General features: G+C 54.0%; 1 protein-coding gene across 5 annotated transcripts in view; it reads left to right on the forward strand.

Moving 5' to 3' along the window:
• phldb2b (pleckstrin homology-like domain, family B, member 2b) overlaps positions 1-17,668 on the forward strand; it is a 315,268-nt gene that overhangs the window by 87,675 nt on the left and 209,925 nt on the right. For all 5 annotated transcript variants that reach the window (XM_086006161.1, XM_086006162.1, XM_086006163.1 and 2 more), the window contains 2 exons: positions 11,235-11,357; positions 15,837-17,194. In XM_086006161.1, the coding sequence (XP_085862287.1) occupies positions 11,235-11,357; positions 15,837-17,194 (1,481 nt within the window). The remainder of the gene's footprint in view (positions 1-11,234; positions 11,358-15,836; positions 17,195-17,668) is intronic.

The following is a 17,668-nucleotide window of genomic DNA, read 5'->3' on the forward strand; positions in this document are numbered from 1 at the left end:
TTTAAATTCAGGACCCTAGTCTCTGAGTCAACTACTTCACTCTTCATTTTAATGAAGAATTCTATCATATTATGATCGCTCCTCCCCAAGGGGCCTCGCACAACAAGATTGCTAATTAATCCTTTCTCATTACATAATACCCAGTCTAAGATGGCCTGATCTCTAGTTGGTTCCTCGACATATTGGTCCAGGAAACCATCCCGTATACACTCTAGGAATTCCTCCTCCACAGTATTGTTACTAATTTGGTTAGCCCAATCTATATGTAGATTAAAGTCACCCATGATAACTGCTGTGCCCTTATTGCACGCATCTGTAATTTCCCATTTAGTGCCATCCCCAACCTCAGCATTACTGTTTGGGGGTCTGTATACAACTTCCACTAACGTTTTCTGCCCCTTGGTATTTCTCAGCTCTGCCCATACAGATTCCACATCATCAGAGCTAATATCCTTCCTTACTATTGTGTTAATCGCCTCTTTAACCAGCAATGCTACCCCACCTCCTTTTCCTCTTTTCCTGTCCTTCCTGAATATTGAATACCCCTGGATGTTGAATTCCCAGTCTTGGTCACCCTGGAGCCATGTCTCCGTAATCCCAATTATATCATATCCGTTTACATCTATTTGCGCAGCTAATTCATCCACCTTATTACGAATGCTCCTCGCATTAAGACACAAAGGCCTAGAAATTCGGTGACGCCCCAAACGGGGCGGCAAGCTCACCTGGGCACCGGAATTACCGCTGCGATCGGAGCCATTGCGCCCGCCGGAAATTCAGTTTGAGCGCCCCAAGAGGGACGCGGGGCACTGCTCGAGGCGCCCCGCGTCCCTCTTGGGCGCTGAAACTGAATATCGCAGCGCAACGTGCCGCAGCGCCACACGCTGCGGCATGGCGCGCTGCGGTACTGCAGGCCTTCCTCCCCTTCTTAAGGGGGAGAGGCTTGCACCAGCGCGATGACCGATCGCGAGTGCCGGCAAAAGAGCCCGGCACCGAGGAGAAGTGCCGGGCTCTCGGGACACAGCCAGCACTGCCCGGGGGGGGAATCAGGAGGCCGGGGACGGAGGTGCTGGCAGGCGGCCACCGAAAAAAATGGCCGCCCCGCACCTCCACCTTAATTTGCGCCACTACCGCCACAGGTAGGCCCTGTTAACCGGGCGCGATTTGTGACCGGCGTTACAGAGGCGGGCGCGACCAAATATCGCGATCGGGGTGGTAGCGGGGCGCTGCGCACACCAATGACGTCATCGGTGGCGGCGCAGTGCAACAGGCTAACGCCGCCATTAGCGGTCCGCTAAATATCGCAGGAGGCGTGGCCAGTGGCGCTAAAGCCACTGAGTGCCCTCTTTAGGTGCTAACTGGTGGCGCAGCCCACCGTATTTCTAGGCCAAAGCCTTCAGGCTTGGTTGTTTAACACTCTTAGACCTTTTAGAATTATAATTTACTGTGGCCATGTTTGATTTACACCCTTGATTTCTCTGCCTTCCACTTTTGCTTTTCTCCTTCCTGTCTTTTGTTTCTATCCTTGCTTCCCTTTCCTCTGTCTCCCTGCACAGGTTCCCAACCCCCTGCCATTTTAGTTTAAACCCTGCCCAACAGCATTAGCAAACACTCCCCCTAGGACATCGGTTCCAGTCCCACCCAGGTGCAAAACGTCCAGTTTGTACTGGTCCCACCTCCCCCAGAACCGGTACCAATGTCCCAGGAATTTGAATCCCTCCCCCTTGCACCATTCCTCTAGCCACGTATTCATCTGAAATATCCTTCTATTTCTACTCTGACTAGCACGTGGCACTGGTGGCAATCCTGAGATTACTACCTTTTGAGGTCCTATTTTTTAATTTACCTCCTAACTCCCTATATTCAGCTTTTAGCACCTCATCCCATTTTTTACCTATATCATTGGTACCTCTTTTAATAGAATCCCCTATCACTATAGCTCTCCGGCTCGTTTTCCTCCCTTCCTGTGCAGCAGGACCACCCGTGGTGCCAGGAAGTTGGCTGCTACTGCCTTCCCCCGATAAGCCATCCCCTCAACAATATCCAAAGCGGTATATCTGTTTGAAAGGGGGATGGCCACAGGGGACCCGTGCACTACCTGCCTGCACCTACTACTCTGCCTGGTGGTCGCACATTCCCTTCCTGCCTGTGCAGCCTTTACCTGCGGTGTGACCAACTCCCTAAACGTGTTATCCACAATGTCCTCAGCATTGCGAATGCCCCAGTATGTATCCATTCGCAGCTCCAGTGCCGCAATGCGGTCTGTCAGTAGCTGCAGCTGGATACACTTCCCGCACACATGGCCGTCAGGGACACAGGAAGTGTCCCTGATTTCCCACATAGTGCAGGATGAGCATGCCACGGGGCCGAGCTGTGCTGCTATGATTTACCCTTTAATTAATTCAAATTAAATTAAATCAAATCAATGCCACTAATTACACTACAATTTAATGATATACTCAAGGGCCCTTGTTTACTAGTACTCCCTGCTACACAACAGAGACCCTAGAAACTATAAACCACAAAAATTAAGTTTGGAAAAAAGCGAGAAAGAGAGAAATACTCACCAACCAATTACTTACCTGCTTTCTGGTGACATCACACTTCGATTACTTTTTACTTCTCTCTCTCCCCGCTCCTTAACTCCTCGGTCTCCGCGCTCAGTCTCCACCCAGGGCCGCTCTCGCTGCTGCCGCCGGTGAGTCTGGGCTGCTCTCTCTCTCACCCAGCCCCTCCCCCTCCGTCCCAGCCCCTCCCCCTCCGTCCCCCAGCCCCCTCCCCCTCCGTCCCCAAGCCCCCCCTCTCCGTCACCCAGCCCCTCCCCCTCCGCCCCTCCCCCTCCGTCCCCCAGCCCCTCCCCCTCCATCCCCCAGCCCCTCCCCCTCCGTCCTCCAGCCCCTCCCCCTCCGCCCCCAGCCCCGCCCCCTTCTATACCCAGCCCCTCCCCCTCTGTCCCCCAACCCCTCCCCTCCGTCCCCAGCCCCTTCCCCTCCTATACCCAACCCCTCCCCCTCCGTCCCCAGCCCCTCCCCCTCCGTCACCCAGCCCCTCCTCCTCCGTCACCCAGCCCCTCCTCCTCCATCCCCCAGCCCCTCCCCCTCTGTCCCCAGCCCCTCCCCCTCCATCCCCAGCTCCTCCCACTCCTATACCCAGCCCCTCCCCCTCCGTCCCACAGCCCCTCCCCCTCCATCACCCAGCCCCTCCCTCTCCATCCCCAGCCCCTCCCCCTCCACCCCCAGCCCCTCCCCCTCCACCCCCAGCCCCTCCCCCTCCATCCCCCAGCCCCTCCCCCTCTGTCCCCCAGCCCCTCCCCCTCCATCACCCAGCCCCTCCCCCTCCATCACCCAGCCCCTCCCCCTCCGTCCCCAGCCCCTCCCCTTCTGATGCCTAGCCCCTCCCCTGCCGATAGCCAGCCCCGCCCCCTCCTATACACAGCCCCTCCCCCTCCATCCTCCAGCCCCTCCCCCTCCATCCTCCAGCCCCTCCCCTGCTGATACCCTCCCCCTCCCCCGCAGACACCCTGCCCTTCCCCTGCCGTCGCCCTGCCCCTCCCTCTCTGTCACCCAGCGGCCATTTATCTCATTGCTGTTTGTGGGATCTTGCTGTGCATAAATTGGCTGCTGCGACTCCTACATTACAAAAGTGACCTCAAATGTACTTCATTGGTTGTAAAGTGTTTTAGGATGTTGTAAAGTTCTTTCGCTATTTTTCTCTTGTTCTTTCCCTTTCACTCACACCATCGTCCTGCGTGCTCTTTTGTTTTCCAGATCCCGTAGAACCCTTCATTTATCAAACCCCTCACATTCAAACTCTCCAACCCACATTCACCGCACTGCACACCAAGGAACGCGGCACCTGTCCGTGTGGTTTGCTGTAGATCGGATCCAGCTGTGAAATTCTGCTCCCCTCCCTTGGAGATTTTGCAGTTCACTTTTAAATTGCTGAGTGTTACAAACATACGAACAATGACGGACAGAGAAAGAGCCCCTGGTCCACCCAGCTTGTCCCACACACCTGCGATACCTGGTGTATCACAACATAGACTCTCCACCCCACCCCACACTATGTGATCTTCTGAGAGAGGCTGAGAACCAGATAAAAACCCAGGCCAATTAGGGAGGGGGGAAATCTGGGAAATTCCTCTCCGACCCCCCTCGGCGATGGAAGCTAGTTCAGGAGCCCACTCTGGCCCTGATTAATGCTACCAAGTACTTCGCTCATGTTCGAGGTGATCTCAGCCCCGGCCAGAAACAGGTCCAGCTCTCGCTGGAAGGAATTCAGCGAATCAGCGTCCATCACACAAGATGGCAGCCTGTTCCAGAGGTTCACTATTCTCTGGGAAAAGAACCACCTCCTGACATCGAACCTCGATCTGGCCTTACACAACTTAAAATTGTGACCACTGGTCCTCCCCAACCTATTTAGTTGAAATAAACTGTCTACACAAACACAATCTAGTCCCTTCATCGTCTCAATCAGCTCACCTCTAGCTCTACGCTTCTTTAAAGTGTAGAGTGATGTAAGAAAACTACTAGGCACTTGGTCTGAGTATTAAACAAGGCTTTAATCAACTGTTTTTCAACCTGGAGATCTAGTTGTGTCCTTCACTAGTTCCTGTTAAAGAATGTCCTGAGCAAGCTGGGCCCATGCCCGAGTATTTATACTCTCCCTGGACAGCGCCACCCACAGGCCGCCCAGTATCATTTCATAAGTCATTTCTACATGAACGACAAGATTCATGTCATTGAGTTCCTGCTCTTTGAGTCTATCTGGGTAACTAAGACATGTTGAAATGGGAATTAGTCTAGTGGCCCTCCTCAGCAACCTTTCCAAAGCCTCAATATCATCCACCATGTGAGGAGACCAACAACTGGCCACAGTATTCTTTCTAACTGAGGCCGAACCAAAGCCTTAGCAGAAGAAAGAACTTGCATTTATATAGCGCCTTTCACGACCTCAGGACATCCCAAAGTGCTTTACAGTCAATGAAGTATTTTTTGAAGTGCAGTCACTGTTGTAATGTAGGAAACACAGCAGCCAATATGCGCACAGCAAGATCCCACAAGCAGCAATGTGATAAATGATCCAACAATGGCCTAGAAATTCGGGCAAAGGCTACGATTTAAATGTGGGGTCAGGAACACTCCTGCTCCTCCCGGCTCCACATTCAGTTAATTACACACTTACCTTGTGGGCCGTGGCCTGCAATGGACTCTTTCAGGATTGGCCGCTTAGGCCGCATGTATGCCTGGTTTCCCTGAAAGTAGCTGGCCAACCACTCTTGCAGTGGCGGGGGGCGGGGGCTCAAACAGGTTTAGGCTCTTCGTTTGCATAAACAACAGGGCTAAGACCTGTTTCATTGGGCACTGCACAGCAATTTATTTGGCCCTTAGCAACATGGCAGGCAGTTGAGGGATGACTGCTGACCAAGACACTGGGGAGAGCACGCCTGCTCTTCTTCCAAGAGTGGTTATTGAAGCTAACTTCACAAAAGATGAGATTGACTTTATCAAAGGTCATTTCTACAGTTTTTATTGTCTGGATTTAAACCAAGATAAGTACATTTAGTTTAACTCTCGACTTGATGTGCTGTTTGTACAACATACCTGACATTTCACCTTGATTTCAACATCAGGTCATTTCTCGCTGTTCCCTCCCTCCCCAAGTGTAGCACGCTGTCACATGAAAACTCAAGTAACATGTTCTTACTGGGGCATTTATAGCGGTCTGAATCAGCCCAGAAACACTTTCATTCTGCCTCTGTTATTAACACACAGTTAGGACCTGGTTTATTAAATATCAACACACAGTTAGGACCTGCTTTATTAAATATTAACACACAGTTAGGACCTGCTTGTAACCCTGTCCAGGGGGTTTGACCCCGAGCTGCGTCAGTGTTTCGTGTCTGAAAGTTATTTAAATCGTTTCCTGTAACTCTGCTCATTCCTCACATTCCCACTGAATTCCGATTGTGGTCCAAAACAGGCTGACCTTTGCCCTTGGCTCGGAGATCTCCCTTCAGTAAGGAGCGGGGGTGGGGAATGAGCTGTGAGTCAGCCCCATTTAACCTGTGAGCTGGAGTGAGCTGGAGGGAGCTGGGGAGAGCTGGGGGGAGCTGGGGGGAGCTGGAGTGAACTGGGGAGAGCTGGGGGGAGCTGGAGTGAGCTGGGGGGAGCTGGGGAGAGCTGGGGTGAGCTGGGGGGAGCTGGAGTGAGCTGGGGGAGCTGGAGTGAGCTGGGGGGAGCTGGGGGGAGCTGGGGGAGCTGGAGTGAGCTGGGGGGAGCTGGGGGAGCTGGGGGGAGCTGGGGGGAGCTGGGTGAGCTGGGGTGAGCTGGGAGAGCTGGGGTGAGCTGGGGGGAGCTGGAGTGAGCTGGGGGAGCTGGAGTGAGCTGGGGGGAGCTGGGGGAGCTGGAGTGAGCTGGGGGAGCTGGAGTTAGCTGGGAGAGCTGGGGGAGCTGGAGTGAGCTGGGGGAGCTGGAGTGAGCTGGAGTGAGCTGGGAGAGCTGGGGGAGCTGGAGTTAGCTGGGAGAGCTGGGGGAGCTGGAGTGAGATAGGGAGAGCTGGGGGGAGCTGGAGTGAGCTGGGGGAGCTGGAGTGAGCTGGGGGGAGCTGGAGTGAGCTGGGGGAGCTGGAGTTAGCTGGGAGAGCTGGCATGAGATGGAGAGAGCTGGGAGAGCTGGGGAGAGCTGGGGGGAGCTGCGAGAGCTGGGGTGAGCTGGGGGGAGCTGGAGTGAGCTGGGGGAGCTGGAGTGAGCTGGGGGGAGCTGGGGGGAGCTGGGGGAGCTGGAGTGAGCTGGGGAAGCTGGAGTGAGCTGGGAGAGCTGGGGGAGCTGGAGTGAGATGGAGAGAGCTGGGGGAGCTGGAGTGAGCTGGAGTGAGCTGGGGGAGCTGGAGGAGCTGGGAGAGCTGGGGGAGCTGGAGTGTGCTGGGGGAGCTGGAGTGAGCTGGGGGAGCTGGAGTGAGCTGGGTGAGCTGGGGGAGCTGGAGTGAGCTGGGGGGAGCTGGAGTGTGCTGGGGGAGCTGGAGTGAGCTGGGAGAGTTGGGGGGAGCTGGGGAGAGCTGGAGTGAGCTGGGGGAGCTGGAGTGAGCTGGAGTGTGCTGGGGGGAGCTGGAGTGAGCTGGAGTGAGCTGGGCGAGCTGGAGTGAGCTGGGAGAGCTGGGGGGAGCTGGAGTGAGCTGGGGGAGCTGGAGTGAGCTGGGAGAGCTGGGGGGAGCTGGGGAGAGCTGGAGTGAGCTGGGGGGGAGCTGGAGTGAGCTGGAGTGTGCTGGGGGAGCTGGAGTGAGCTGGGGGAGCTGGGGAGAGCTGGGGGAGCTGGAGCGAGCTGGGGGAGCTGGAGCGAGCTGGGGGGAGCTGGAGCGAGCTGGGGGAGCTGGAGCGAGCTGGGGAAAGCTGGGGGGAGCTGGAGTGAGCTGGGAGAGCTGGAGTGAGCTGGGGGGGCTGGGGGGGAGCTGGGAGACCTGGGGGAGCTGGAGTGAACTGGGGGGGAGCTGGGAAGAGCTGGGGGGAGCTGTGGGGGAGCTGGGGAGAGCTGGAGGAGCTGGGGGAATTGCGGGGAGCTGGGAAGCTGGAGGAGTTGGGCTCCCCCTTTCTCACACTCTGCCTGCCTTGTCCCATTGCTACTTTAGTTCCTCCAAACTGGACCATTGGATGGAGAGGGTAAATCGCCCAGCTCCGCTCGCTTGCCTCACATTAGCCCAAACATTTCCATTTCGACTTGCTCTGGATGTTAAGAATTCTTCTCATCCACATTTAAGAACAATTTATTTTGTTTCTCTCTCATGTTATTTACCACAGGTAGATGGCCCAGATCTTGCTGGAGTGGGGCATCTCGCGACCTGCCCCGTTAGTTAGACTTTTTCCTGCACCCTTCAGCTCGAAATGTCTTTGCCCTGTAACTTGCTGGAAGTGCGAGCTGATAACGGTGAGGCATCTGGGACCGCGGTGAACGACGGGACCAACCGTGTCTCTCCTTCACCAATGAGATGTAAGGATTGAGAAAGAAACAGAGGAACAACTGAGAAGAGAATCGGGTGAATTAGAGTCAAATCAGGTACAGAGAGAAATAGAGAGGGAAAGAAAGATTGGATTAAGAGAGGGAGAAATAGAGAGACAGAAAGGAAAAAGTAAGAAAAAAATGTAAAAATTTAAAATTTAACCTTTTACAAACCTGTAACAACAATTCACCATCATTAGGAATAAGACTCCGCAGGTTGGGTGACCGCTTTGCGGAACACCTCCGTTCAGTCCGTAAGGGGGACCCCGAGCTTCCGGTCGCCTGTCGTTTTAATTCACCGCCCCATTCCCACTCGGACCTCACCGTCCTTGGCCTCTTGTATTGTTCCACGGAAGCTCAACGTAAACTCGAGGAACAGCACCTCATCTTCCGATTAGGCAGTCTGCAGCCTTCCGGTCTCAATATCGAGTTCAACAATTTCAGATCATAACCTCGGCCCCTATTTCATTTTCTCTTGTAATTTTTCCACTCCTTCCCCCCCCCTCCCCACCCCTGTCCTTTTGTTTCTCTCTCACACCTGGCAGCTATCCCTTGCCCTGCCAGTACACTTCACACCTAATCTCAGCCTATTACCATCTCGTCTAGCTTCTAATACCTTTTATTGTCTCTTTTTTACTTTTGTTTCTTTTATTCTTTTGTCCGATCGCAGCCCTGCCTCCGATCTATCTTTTCTTTCCAGTTTTGAAGAAGGGTTCGACCCGAAACGTCAACTCAAATTTCTGTCCACGTATGTTGCCTGACCTGCTGAGTTTTTCCAGCATTTTCTGTTGTTATTCCGCAGTTTAAGTTGTTCACTTTCTGAGATGGAGAGTGGTATTGCAGGAACATAAATCTTGTCATTAAAAGGGTGCTTACATCGTTAAGTCCCAGCCCTAACTTTCTGTGGTGAGTTTAATTGCCAAATAATGTGCAAATGCAGCAACTTTATGAAACTCATGGGGGGGTTGAGGGTGTGCTGCTGTTTGCGGGAGGCTAACGCAACGCAAATCGTCCAGCAACTTGTGGCAATTGACGGGGTATCTCTTCCTTGCCACAAGTTGCTGGACTATTTACACATTGATAACGCGAGCGCCATTAAACTCCGTTATTTTGGCAGCAAATTCTGGGCCAGTGTTTCTGAGGCAGAGAATAATCATTCTGACTGGAGAGCTGAAGGACTGAATCATTCCAGGGCCACGTTCATAATATGCTTTCCTTTGCCTCTGACCAAATATAGCGATGGATGGGATTCCACCATCCCCGTGTCATGCTTTAAGCTCCAGGCCTGTTTGGGAAATGTGTGGGCAAGCGAACATCTTAGGAATTCTCCTGCATTTTCGCACTGGCTGCAGATTGTCAAAGATGCGGTTTCAAACCCCCAAAATATTGTAGTTTAAAAGGAAACTTGGCAAGCAGAATGTGAATGAACATCTGGTGTGTCTAAAGAAGATCGAATGCTTTCCAGATGTGTGTATGAACAATAAACCTTCCTCACAAAGATTCTGTGGGCCAGACTCGATGAAGCAACATTTCTGTCTTCCGGTCATTTTCGGAGATTTGTAGAAGGGGACCCTTGGCTCCCTGTGATTAGTTAGAAGCAGAAGGTAGCTGTTGCCATTTAACGTTCACCATGCAGGACTCTGCGTGGCCGCAGTGTGTGGAGGGGTCCAAGGGCAGCGCCCAAAGCCACGCTTTTCAACCCGTTGAAGTTAATTCACAGAAAACTGAGCCGTGATTTGAGTCTGCCGGCCTCTCGATCTCACTGCGCGCCAGAAATGGTAATTGGTAGGATTCTCCCCCTCCCCACTCCGTGCGCGTTTTGCTGTGACTAGTTATTACATAACCTGAGTGAGGATTGCATTGCTGGCCTAACAAACGGACTAGATGCTCAGGGGGGTGATGGAGGTCAAGATCGTCCAACCGTTTAACAGGGGGTGGGGTGGGTAATGGGTGAGAAAATGCAATGCGGGATATCGTGAATCGGATGTGTGTTCTGGTCATGGTTCCTGGGGCTGGGCAGAGGGACCCTGGGGCTGGGCAGAGGGACCCTGGGGCTGGGCAGAGGGTCCCTGGGGCTGGGCAGAGGGACCCTGGGGCTGGGCAGAGGGTCCCTGGGGCTGGGCAGAGGGACCCTGAGGCTGGGCAGAGGGACCCTGGGGCTGGGCAGAGGGGCCCTGGGGCTGGGCAGAGGGACCCTGGGGCTGGGCAGAGGGACCCTGAGGCTGGGCAGAGGGTCCCTGGGGCTGGGCAGAGGGTCCCTGGGGCTGGGCAGAGGGACCCTGAGGCTGGGCAGAGGGACCCTGGGGCTGGGCAGAGAGACCCTGGGGCTGGGCAGAGGGACCCTGAGGCTGGGCAGAGGGTCCCTGGGGCTGGGCAGAGGGACCCTGGGGCTGGGCAGAGGGACCCTGAGGCTGGGCAGAGGGACCCTGGGGCTGGGCAGAGGGACCCTGGGGCTGGGCAGAGGGTCCCTGAGGCTGGGCAGAGGGTCCCTGGGGCTGGGCAGAGGGACCCTGGGGCTGGGCAGAGGGACCCTGAGGCTGGGCAGAGGGACCCTGGGGCTGGGCAGAGGGACCCTGGGGCTGGGCAGAGGGACCCTGGGGCTGGGCAGAGGGACCCTGGGGCTGGGCAGAGGGACCCTGAGGCTGGGCAGAGGGACCCTGGGGCTGGGCAGAGGGACCCTGGGGCTGGGCAGAGGGACCCTGGGGCTGGGCAGAGGGACCCTGGGGCTGGGCAGAGGGACCCTGGGGCTGGGCAGAGGGACCCTGGGGCTGGGCAGAGGGGCCCTGGGGCTGGGCAGAGGGACCCTGGGGCTGGGCAGAGGGACCCTGGGGCTGGGCAGAGGGTCCCTGGGGCTGGGCAGAGGGTCCCTGGGGCTGGGCAGAGGGACCCATGGTCTCTATAGGAGCGTTCTGACACCAAGAAGGTACGCCCAGAACAGCCCTGCCCCCCCTGCCAAGCATAGAGTGGGCCGGTCTGTGGTGGGACAGATCTGAGGCCCGTCCTCTGCTGTGCCTGATTTACACCACTGCCACAGAAAGCCAGAGGTGGCAGCCTTGAGCCTCTGCGCCAAGGTGTCGTGTTCTGCAATCTGATTGGTGCAGGTTAATCCCAAAGTATTACTGGTCATGTGCTTATCAGGGACCAATCAGACACCTGGGAAAGTGAGCGGAGGGGGCCCCAGATGAAGGAGCTCACAAACAGGACCATTGATAACTCTCTTTTTGCACTGATTTACTGCAGGTTGCATTCTGTGTCTGGGCCAATCAAACTACTTTCGATTCAACCATCCCGTAGAAGCCAGACGTATAAAGAACATGAAGCCTGAGAATGAGATCTTAATCTCCTCACCCAGCTTCGGTCCAGGTAAGAGACGGATTATGAATATTTGGGGCCGGCCACGGTGATCTGGACCGAGCCCCATGGGGTGGGGCAGCAGTGGGCTGCTTTGTCTATCAGTACGTACAGGATTGCTCATTATCAGTACAGTACTGCTCGGAGATGCTGAGCGTGCTGTGTCCCAGCTCCCCTCCTTTCCAACGATTTCATTCTGTATCCTCCAGAGACCGGCTCCCAAGACCAACAATGCTTTACAACCCAAATCTGCAGCATGCTCCATCACCTCAGTGTTTCAGCAGTATTTCAGCAAATGGGGATGTCTGCACCCCCAATTAATATTTAAATGAAGCGGACTCCAAGGGTTAAGTTACGAGGAGAGATTACACAAATTAGGGTTGTATTCCCTAGAATTTAGAAGGTTAAGGGGTGATGTGATTGAAGTTTTCAGGATATTAAGGGGAACAGATAGGGTAGATAGAGAGAAACTATTTCCGCTGGTTGGGGAGTCTAGGACTAGGGGGCAGAGTCTAAAAATTAGAGCCAGACCTTTCAGGAGTGAAATTAGGAAACACTTCTACACACAAAGGGTGGGAGAAGTTTGGAACTCTCTTCCGCAAACAGCAATTGATGCGAGATCGCTTGTTAATTTTAAATCTGAGATTGATAGATTTTTGTTAACCAAAGGTATTAAGGGATATGGGGCAAAGGTGGGTATATGGAGGTAGATCGGAGATCAGCCGTGATCTCATCGATTGGTGGAACAGGCTCGAGGGGCTGAATGGCCTCCTCCTGTTCCTATGTTCCTAACGCAATTAAAGAGTTTCCCTCACCTAAACATTTTTGCTTTCCTCCCTGTCTTTGGTAAACTGAGAGCCATCCCTGCTGTAGTTAGTTAGTCACAAATACTGACACTCCCCCAAGGACCCATACCTGTTCACCAGACCTTCAAAACTGGCTCGTTGTTGTCAGATGTCCACTCAGCAAAGTGTCATTACTTACTCCACCCTCGAACTTGTGGCATGGCAGAAATACAGAAGGACTTGCCGCTCAGGGAAAACACACAGTTAGAACTAATTTAGACAGCTCAGTTGGTAGAGCATTAGGCCTAGAAATTCAGTGGGCTGTGCCACCCATTAGCTCCCAAAGAGGGCACTTAGTGGGTTTTACGCCACTGGCCATGCCTCCCGCTAAATTTAGCTGGACGCTAATGGCGGCGCTAGCCGTTAGCGCTGCGCCGCTACCAATGACGTCATCGGTGTGCGCAGCGCCCCGCTACCGCCCCGATCGCGAAATTTGGTAGCGCCCCCTGCTTTAACGCCGGTCGCAATTTGCGACTGGTTCAGGGGGGGCCTACCTGCGGCGGTAGAGGCGCTGAGGTGCGGGGCGGCCATTTTTTTTGCTGGCCGCCTGCCAGCACCTCTCTGCGCCGCCGTCCCCGGCCTCCTGAGCACCCCCCCCCTGTGTTGTGCCGGCTGTGTTCCAAGAGCCCGGCACTTCTCCTCGGTGCCGGGCTCTTTTGCCGGCACCCGCGCTCTTTGAGCGCGCTGCAGCAGGCCCCTCCCCTTTAAGAAGGGGAGGAAGGCCTGCAGTACCGCAGCGCACCGTGCTGCAGCGTGTGGTGCTGCGGCACGTTGCGCTGCGATTTTCAGTTGCAGCGCCCCAAGAGGGATGCGGGGCGCCTTGAGTAGCGCCACGCTTCCGTCTGGGGCGCTGAAACTGAATTTGCAGCGGGCGGCCACGGCTCCTTCCGGGGCGGTATCTCCAGCGCCCTGGCGAGACTGGCGCCCCAAACGGGGTGCCAGTGAATTTCTAGGCCTTAGACTTTTAATCTGAAGGTCCAAGGTTCAAGTCCCCGTCCAGGCGCTGCGTTGTGTGCTAAATGATGAAGGGTTTTGTTAGAGTAGATAAGGAGAAACTGCTTCCAGTGACAGGAGGGTCATTAACCAGAGGACACAGGTTTATGGGAATTGCCAAAAGAACCAGAGGGGAGATGAGAATGAATTTTTTTTACGCAGCGAGTTGTTGTGATCTGGAACGCGCTGCCTGAAAGGGCGGTGGAAGCAGATTGAATAGTAACTTTCAAAAGGAATTGGAATAATACTTGAAAAGGAGAAATTTTGCAGGGCTCTGGTGAAAGAGCAGGGGGGAGTGGGACTAATTGGAGAGCTCGTTCAAAGAGCCGGCGCAGGCACGATGGGCCAAATGGTCTCCTTCGCTGCTGTATCATTCTATAAGAGTGGAACTAGCTCGAAGCGACTTTGCCGGGGCAGTTTTGAATGGCCCCTGTCAGATTGTGGTAACCCTCAGCCTGTCCGTGTGTGCTTCCCAGTCTAATGGCGCCTGTGCAGGGGTCGGCCTTCGAGTTGCAGGGCTACGACCCGGTGTTTGGGAAGGTGATAAGTCACGAGGAGTGCGTCAGTTGACCGTTAAAAGGCTGGCGTGGATTTGGCCGGCTCTCCCAGGGGCCCCTTGAATTGGCAGCTGAGGGGCTGCCCTGTCGGAGAAACAGCGTCACTGCCGGTGCCGGCCAACACTCCTCGAGAACCGCACCGGGAGAATCGGCTGGGTTATTGGCTCAAGGCTCCGGAGCTGGGCTTGAACCCACGACCTTCTGACTCAGAGTGACACCACTGAGCCACACCTGACACTTTGTTAAGTTAAGTTAAACAGCAAAGGGAAAGTCTCACTCAGCCAGCAGGGAGCTGCACTCAAAGGAAGAGAGAAAGACTTGTTTCTACAGCGTCTCACACAACCTCAGGATGTCTTAAAGTGCTTTACAGCCAATGAAGTACTTTTTGAAGTGTAGTGAAACACAGCAGCCTGTGTGCACAGCAAGATCCCACAAACAACAATGTGATGACGACCAGATAATCTGATGTTGGTTGAGGGATTAATATTGGCCAGGATACCGGGGACAGTAGTGCCGTAGGAACTTTTACGATCACCAGACGGGGCCTCGGTGTAACATCTCATTCAGAAGACTGCCCCTCCAACAGTGCAGCACTCCTTCAGTACTGGAGTGTCAGCCTGGATTATGTGCTCAAGTCCCTGGAGTGGGTCTTGAACCCACGACCTTCTGACTCAGAGGCCTGAGTGCTGCCCACTGAGCCACGGCTGACAGCTTGTAAGTTAAGTGAACACAGGAACAGGAGGAGGCCATTCAGCCCCTCGAGCCTGTTCCACCATTCAATGAGATCATGGCTGATCTGTGACCTAACTCCATGTACCCGCTTTTGCCCCATATCCCTTAGTACCTTCGGTTAACAGAAAGCTATCAATCTCAGATTTAAAATTAACAATTGATCTAGCATCAATTGCTGTTTGCGGAAGAGAGTTCCAAACTTCTCCCACCCTTTGTGTGTAGAAGTGTTTCCTAATTTCAGTCCTGAAAGCTCTGGCTCTAATTTTTAGACTCTGCCCCCTAGTCCTAGAATCCCGCACCAGCGGAAATAGTTTCTCTCTATCTACCCTATCTGTTCCCCTTAATATTTTGCAAACTTCGATCAGATCACCCCTTAACCTTCTAAATACTAGGGAATACAACCCTAGTTTGTGTAATCTCTCCTCGTAACTTAACCCTCGAAGTCCGGGTGTCATTCTGGTAAACCTACGCTGCTCTCCCTCCAAGGCCAATATATCCTTCCTAAGGTCTGGTGCCCAGAACTGCTCCCAGTGCTCCAGGTGTGGTCTAACCAGGGTTTTGTACAGCTGCAGCATAACTTCTACCCCCTTGTACTCTAGTCCTCTCGATATAAAGGCCAGCATTCCATTAGCCTTTTTGATTATTTTCTGTACCTGTTCATGACATTTTAATGATCGATGTACCTGAACCCCCCGAGTCTCTTTGGACCTCCACTGTTTTTAGCCTTTCACCATTTAGAAAGTACCCTGTTCTAGGTCCAAAGTGGATGACCTCACATTTGCCTACATTGAAATCCATTTGCCACAGTTTTGCCCATTCACTTAATCTGTCGATATCCCTCTGTAATTTTATGCTTCCATCTACACTGCCTACAATGCCGCCTATCTTTGTGTCATCGGCAAATTTGGATATGTGGCTTTCTATCCCATCATCTAAGTCATTAATAAATACTGTGAATAGTTGAGGCGTCAACACAGATCCCTGTGGGACACCACTAGTCACCTCCTGCCAATTAGAGTATCTGCCCATTGTCCCTACTCTCTGTCTCCTGTCGCTCAGCCAATTTCCAAACCAGGTCAATAACTTACCCTCAATTCCATGAACTTGAACTTTAGCCAACAGTCTCTCATGTGGCACTTTATCAAATGCCTTCTGGAAGCCCATATAAATAACATCCATAGACATTCCCCTGTCTACTACTTTAGTCACCTCTTCAAAAATTCCCATGGGGTGCAACTCCCCTCTGGGAATGCTACCTTTCCCCGCTCACCAGATATGATTGTTGTACATACCCTGTGGCAAGGAGGAGTCCTCCGGGCAAAATCAAAAACAATTCCGGTCTAATGATTTATTATTTCTGACAGATTTTTCCCGCACCAGAGAGTACCAGGCAGCAACACACAGCCCAACCTCGAGACCATTTGGACTGGAACCGAGTTACCATGGTTACGCAGATGACAACGCCATTCACAACATGGACAACCTGATGAAAACTGGTAGATACACCCTGTGTGCCGATGGGCAGGCCAGGTACCCCTCGCAGATCTCGCCCACTGAAGGAAGGCGATCTACCACCACAGGGTCCCGTGTCGCGCCCACAGCACTCGCCAATCGCAATGCCCCGCAGTCGCCGTTTTATCCCCAGGTGTCGCTCACCTTGGCAAACAGACAGGCCAATAGCGATTTCCAGCGGCTCTTTCCTGCTGGATCGCCAGTTCACCTGGCTGGCTCGCCAACTCCTCCACGGAGCCCCCCATCACCCACGGTTTTCCCCTTCGATACTCACTGGGGGAGGAGACAGGAGCAGTGGAATGGCTCGCGGGGACAGACCCTTGTGTATGGAAACCCCTTGGCAGAAAACCTCCCCAAATTGGGCATGTGGGACGACACAAGGTCGTCCGAAAGCGCCTGTTTGAGCCCCGCCACCGTCCGCACCACCACAAGCTGCGGCAAGGAGTCGGCCAGCATGCCTTCGAGCCCGAGGCTGGCTCGGAAGCTACACCTGACGTGCAGCCCCACCAACCATTGCCCCCCTGGTCGGGAGAAGGTTGTTGTTGGCGAAGGGTCTTTTGGATCCGGTTACCGAGCAAAGGAAGCTTCTGGGAATTGCCTCCGGCAAATGGGAGTGCACAGCCTCTCCCTTCCGAGACTGCACAAGTCCGGAGAAAACCAGCTGGTACCGTTTGCATCAGTCCAGTCAGTGGATTGCCTTAAACTGAGGAACGCCGCAGATGAATCCAGGGATTTGGGTCTGAAGTATTTCCCTCTACCGATGAAAGAATCTTATTACACACGTCCAAACCAAGGAATGCTGCCATATGTGAGCACCGCAGGGGAAGAGCACCAGGAGCATCGTGTCACAGGAAGCCCGCGGATTGCTCAGAACATGGTCCTAACTTCACCCCCTCCACACGGAAGGGACAGCCCCTTTACCCTTGATCCCGGGAGAAAGGAGTTTCAGAATGGAGGGGGCGCCTTCCCGATGGACGTTCTGGAGCAGACCTTCTGGAGCAGGAGCGTCCCGAGCAGCCCTCTGCATTTCCACGCCGGCGATACGCCGGGAAAGCTGACGTTGACGGCAGTGGGGCAGCGCTCCGACTCACCCGCGTTCCGCAAACGAACCAACAGCATCAGCTCGATTGGGAGCAACCAGGAGGATTTAGTAGATTACCATCAACGGCAAAAGGAAGAGAGGCTCCGCGAGCAGGAAATGGAGCGTCTGGTGAGTATAGGGTTCCAGCACCAATGGCATTGTCAACAGGAGATAACTGGGCACACACTGGACCATCTGCTGATGGCCCGTCTACTGTGTGCCATACACCCACCTGTTTCTGAGCCCCCAACTGAGTGACGGGTTTTATCCACAGGTTGACTGTGTTGTGTGAGAGCATTTGGGTAATGGTGGTCGAGGAGATTTAATGGAAGTTGAGATCTGTGACCTGCTGGGTAGGGAGCTCCACACTTGGATTGAGTCATCGTCGCTGGGTCAACATACCTAACCGCACTGTGGGAGCACCTTCACCACACGGACTGCAGCGGTTCAAGAAGGCGGCTCACCACCACCTTCTCAAGGGCAGTCAGGGATGGGCAATAAATGCCGGCCTTGCCAGCGATGCCCACATCCCGTGAATGATTAAAAAAATGACAGAAGTTTTAAATTTGCCAAATTTTGCACATTGGAATATAAAAATGTTCC

The sequence above is a fragment of the Somniosus microcephalus genome, chromosome 14, assembly GCF_052327205.1.
Source record: "Somniosus microcephalus isolate GS21.2 chromosome 14, FLI_Smic_1.0, whole genome shotgun sequence".
Taxonomy (NCBI): Eukaryota; Metazoa; Chordata; class Chondrichthyes; order Squaliformes; family Somniosidae; genus Somniosus; species Somniosus microcephalus.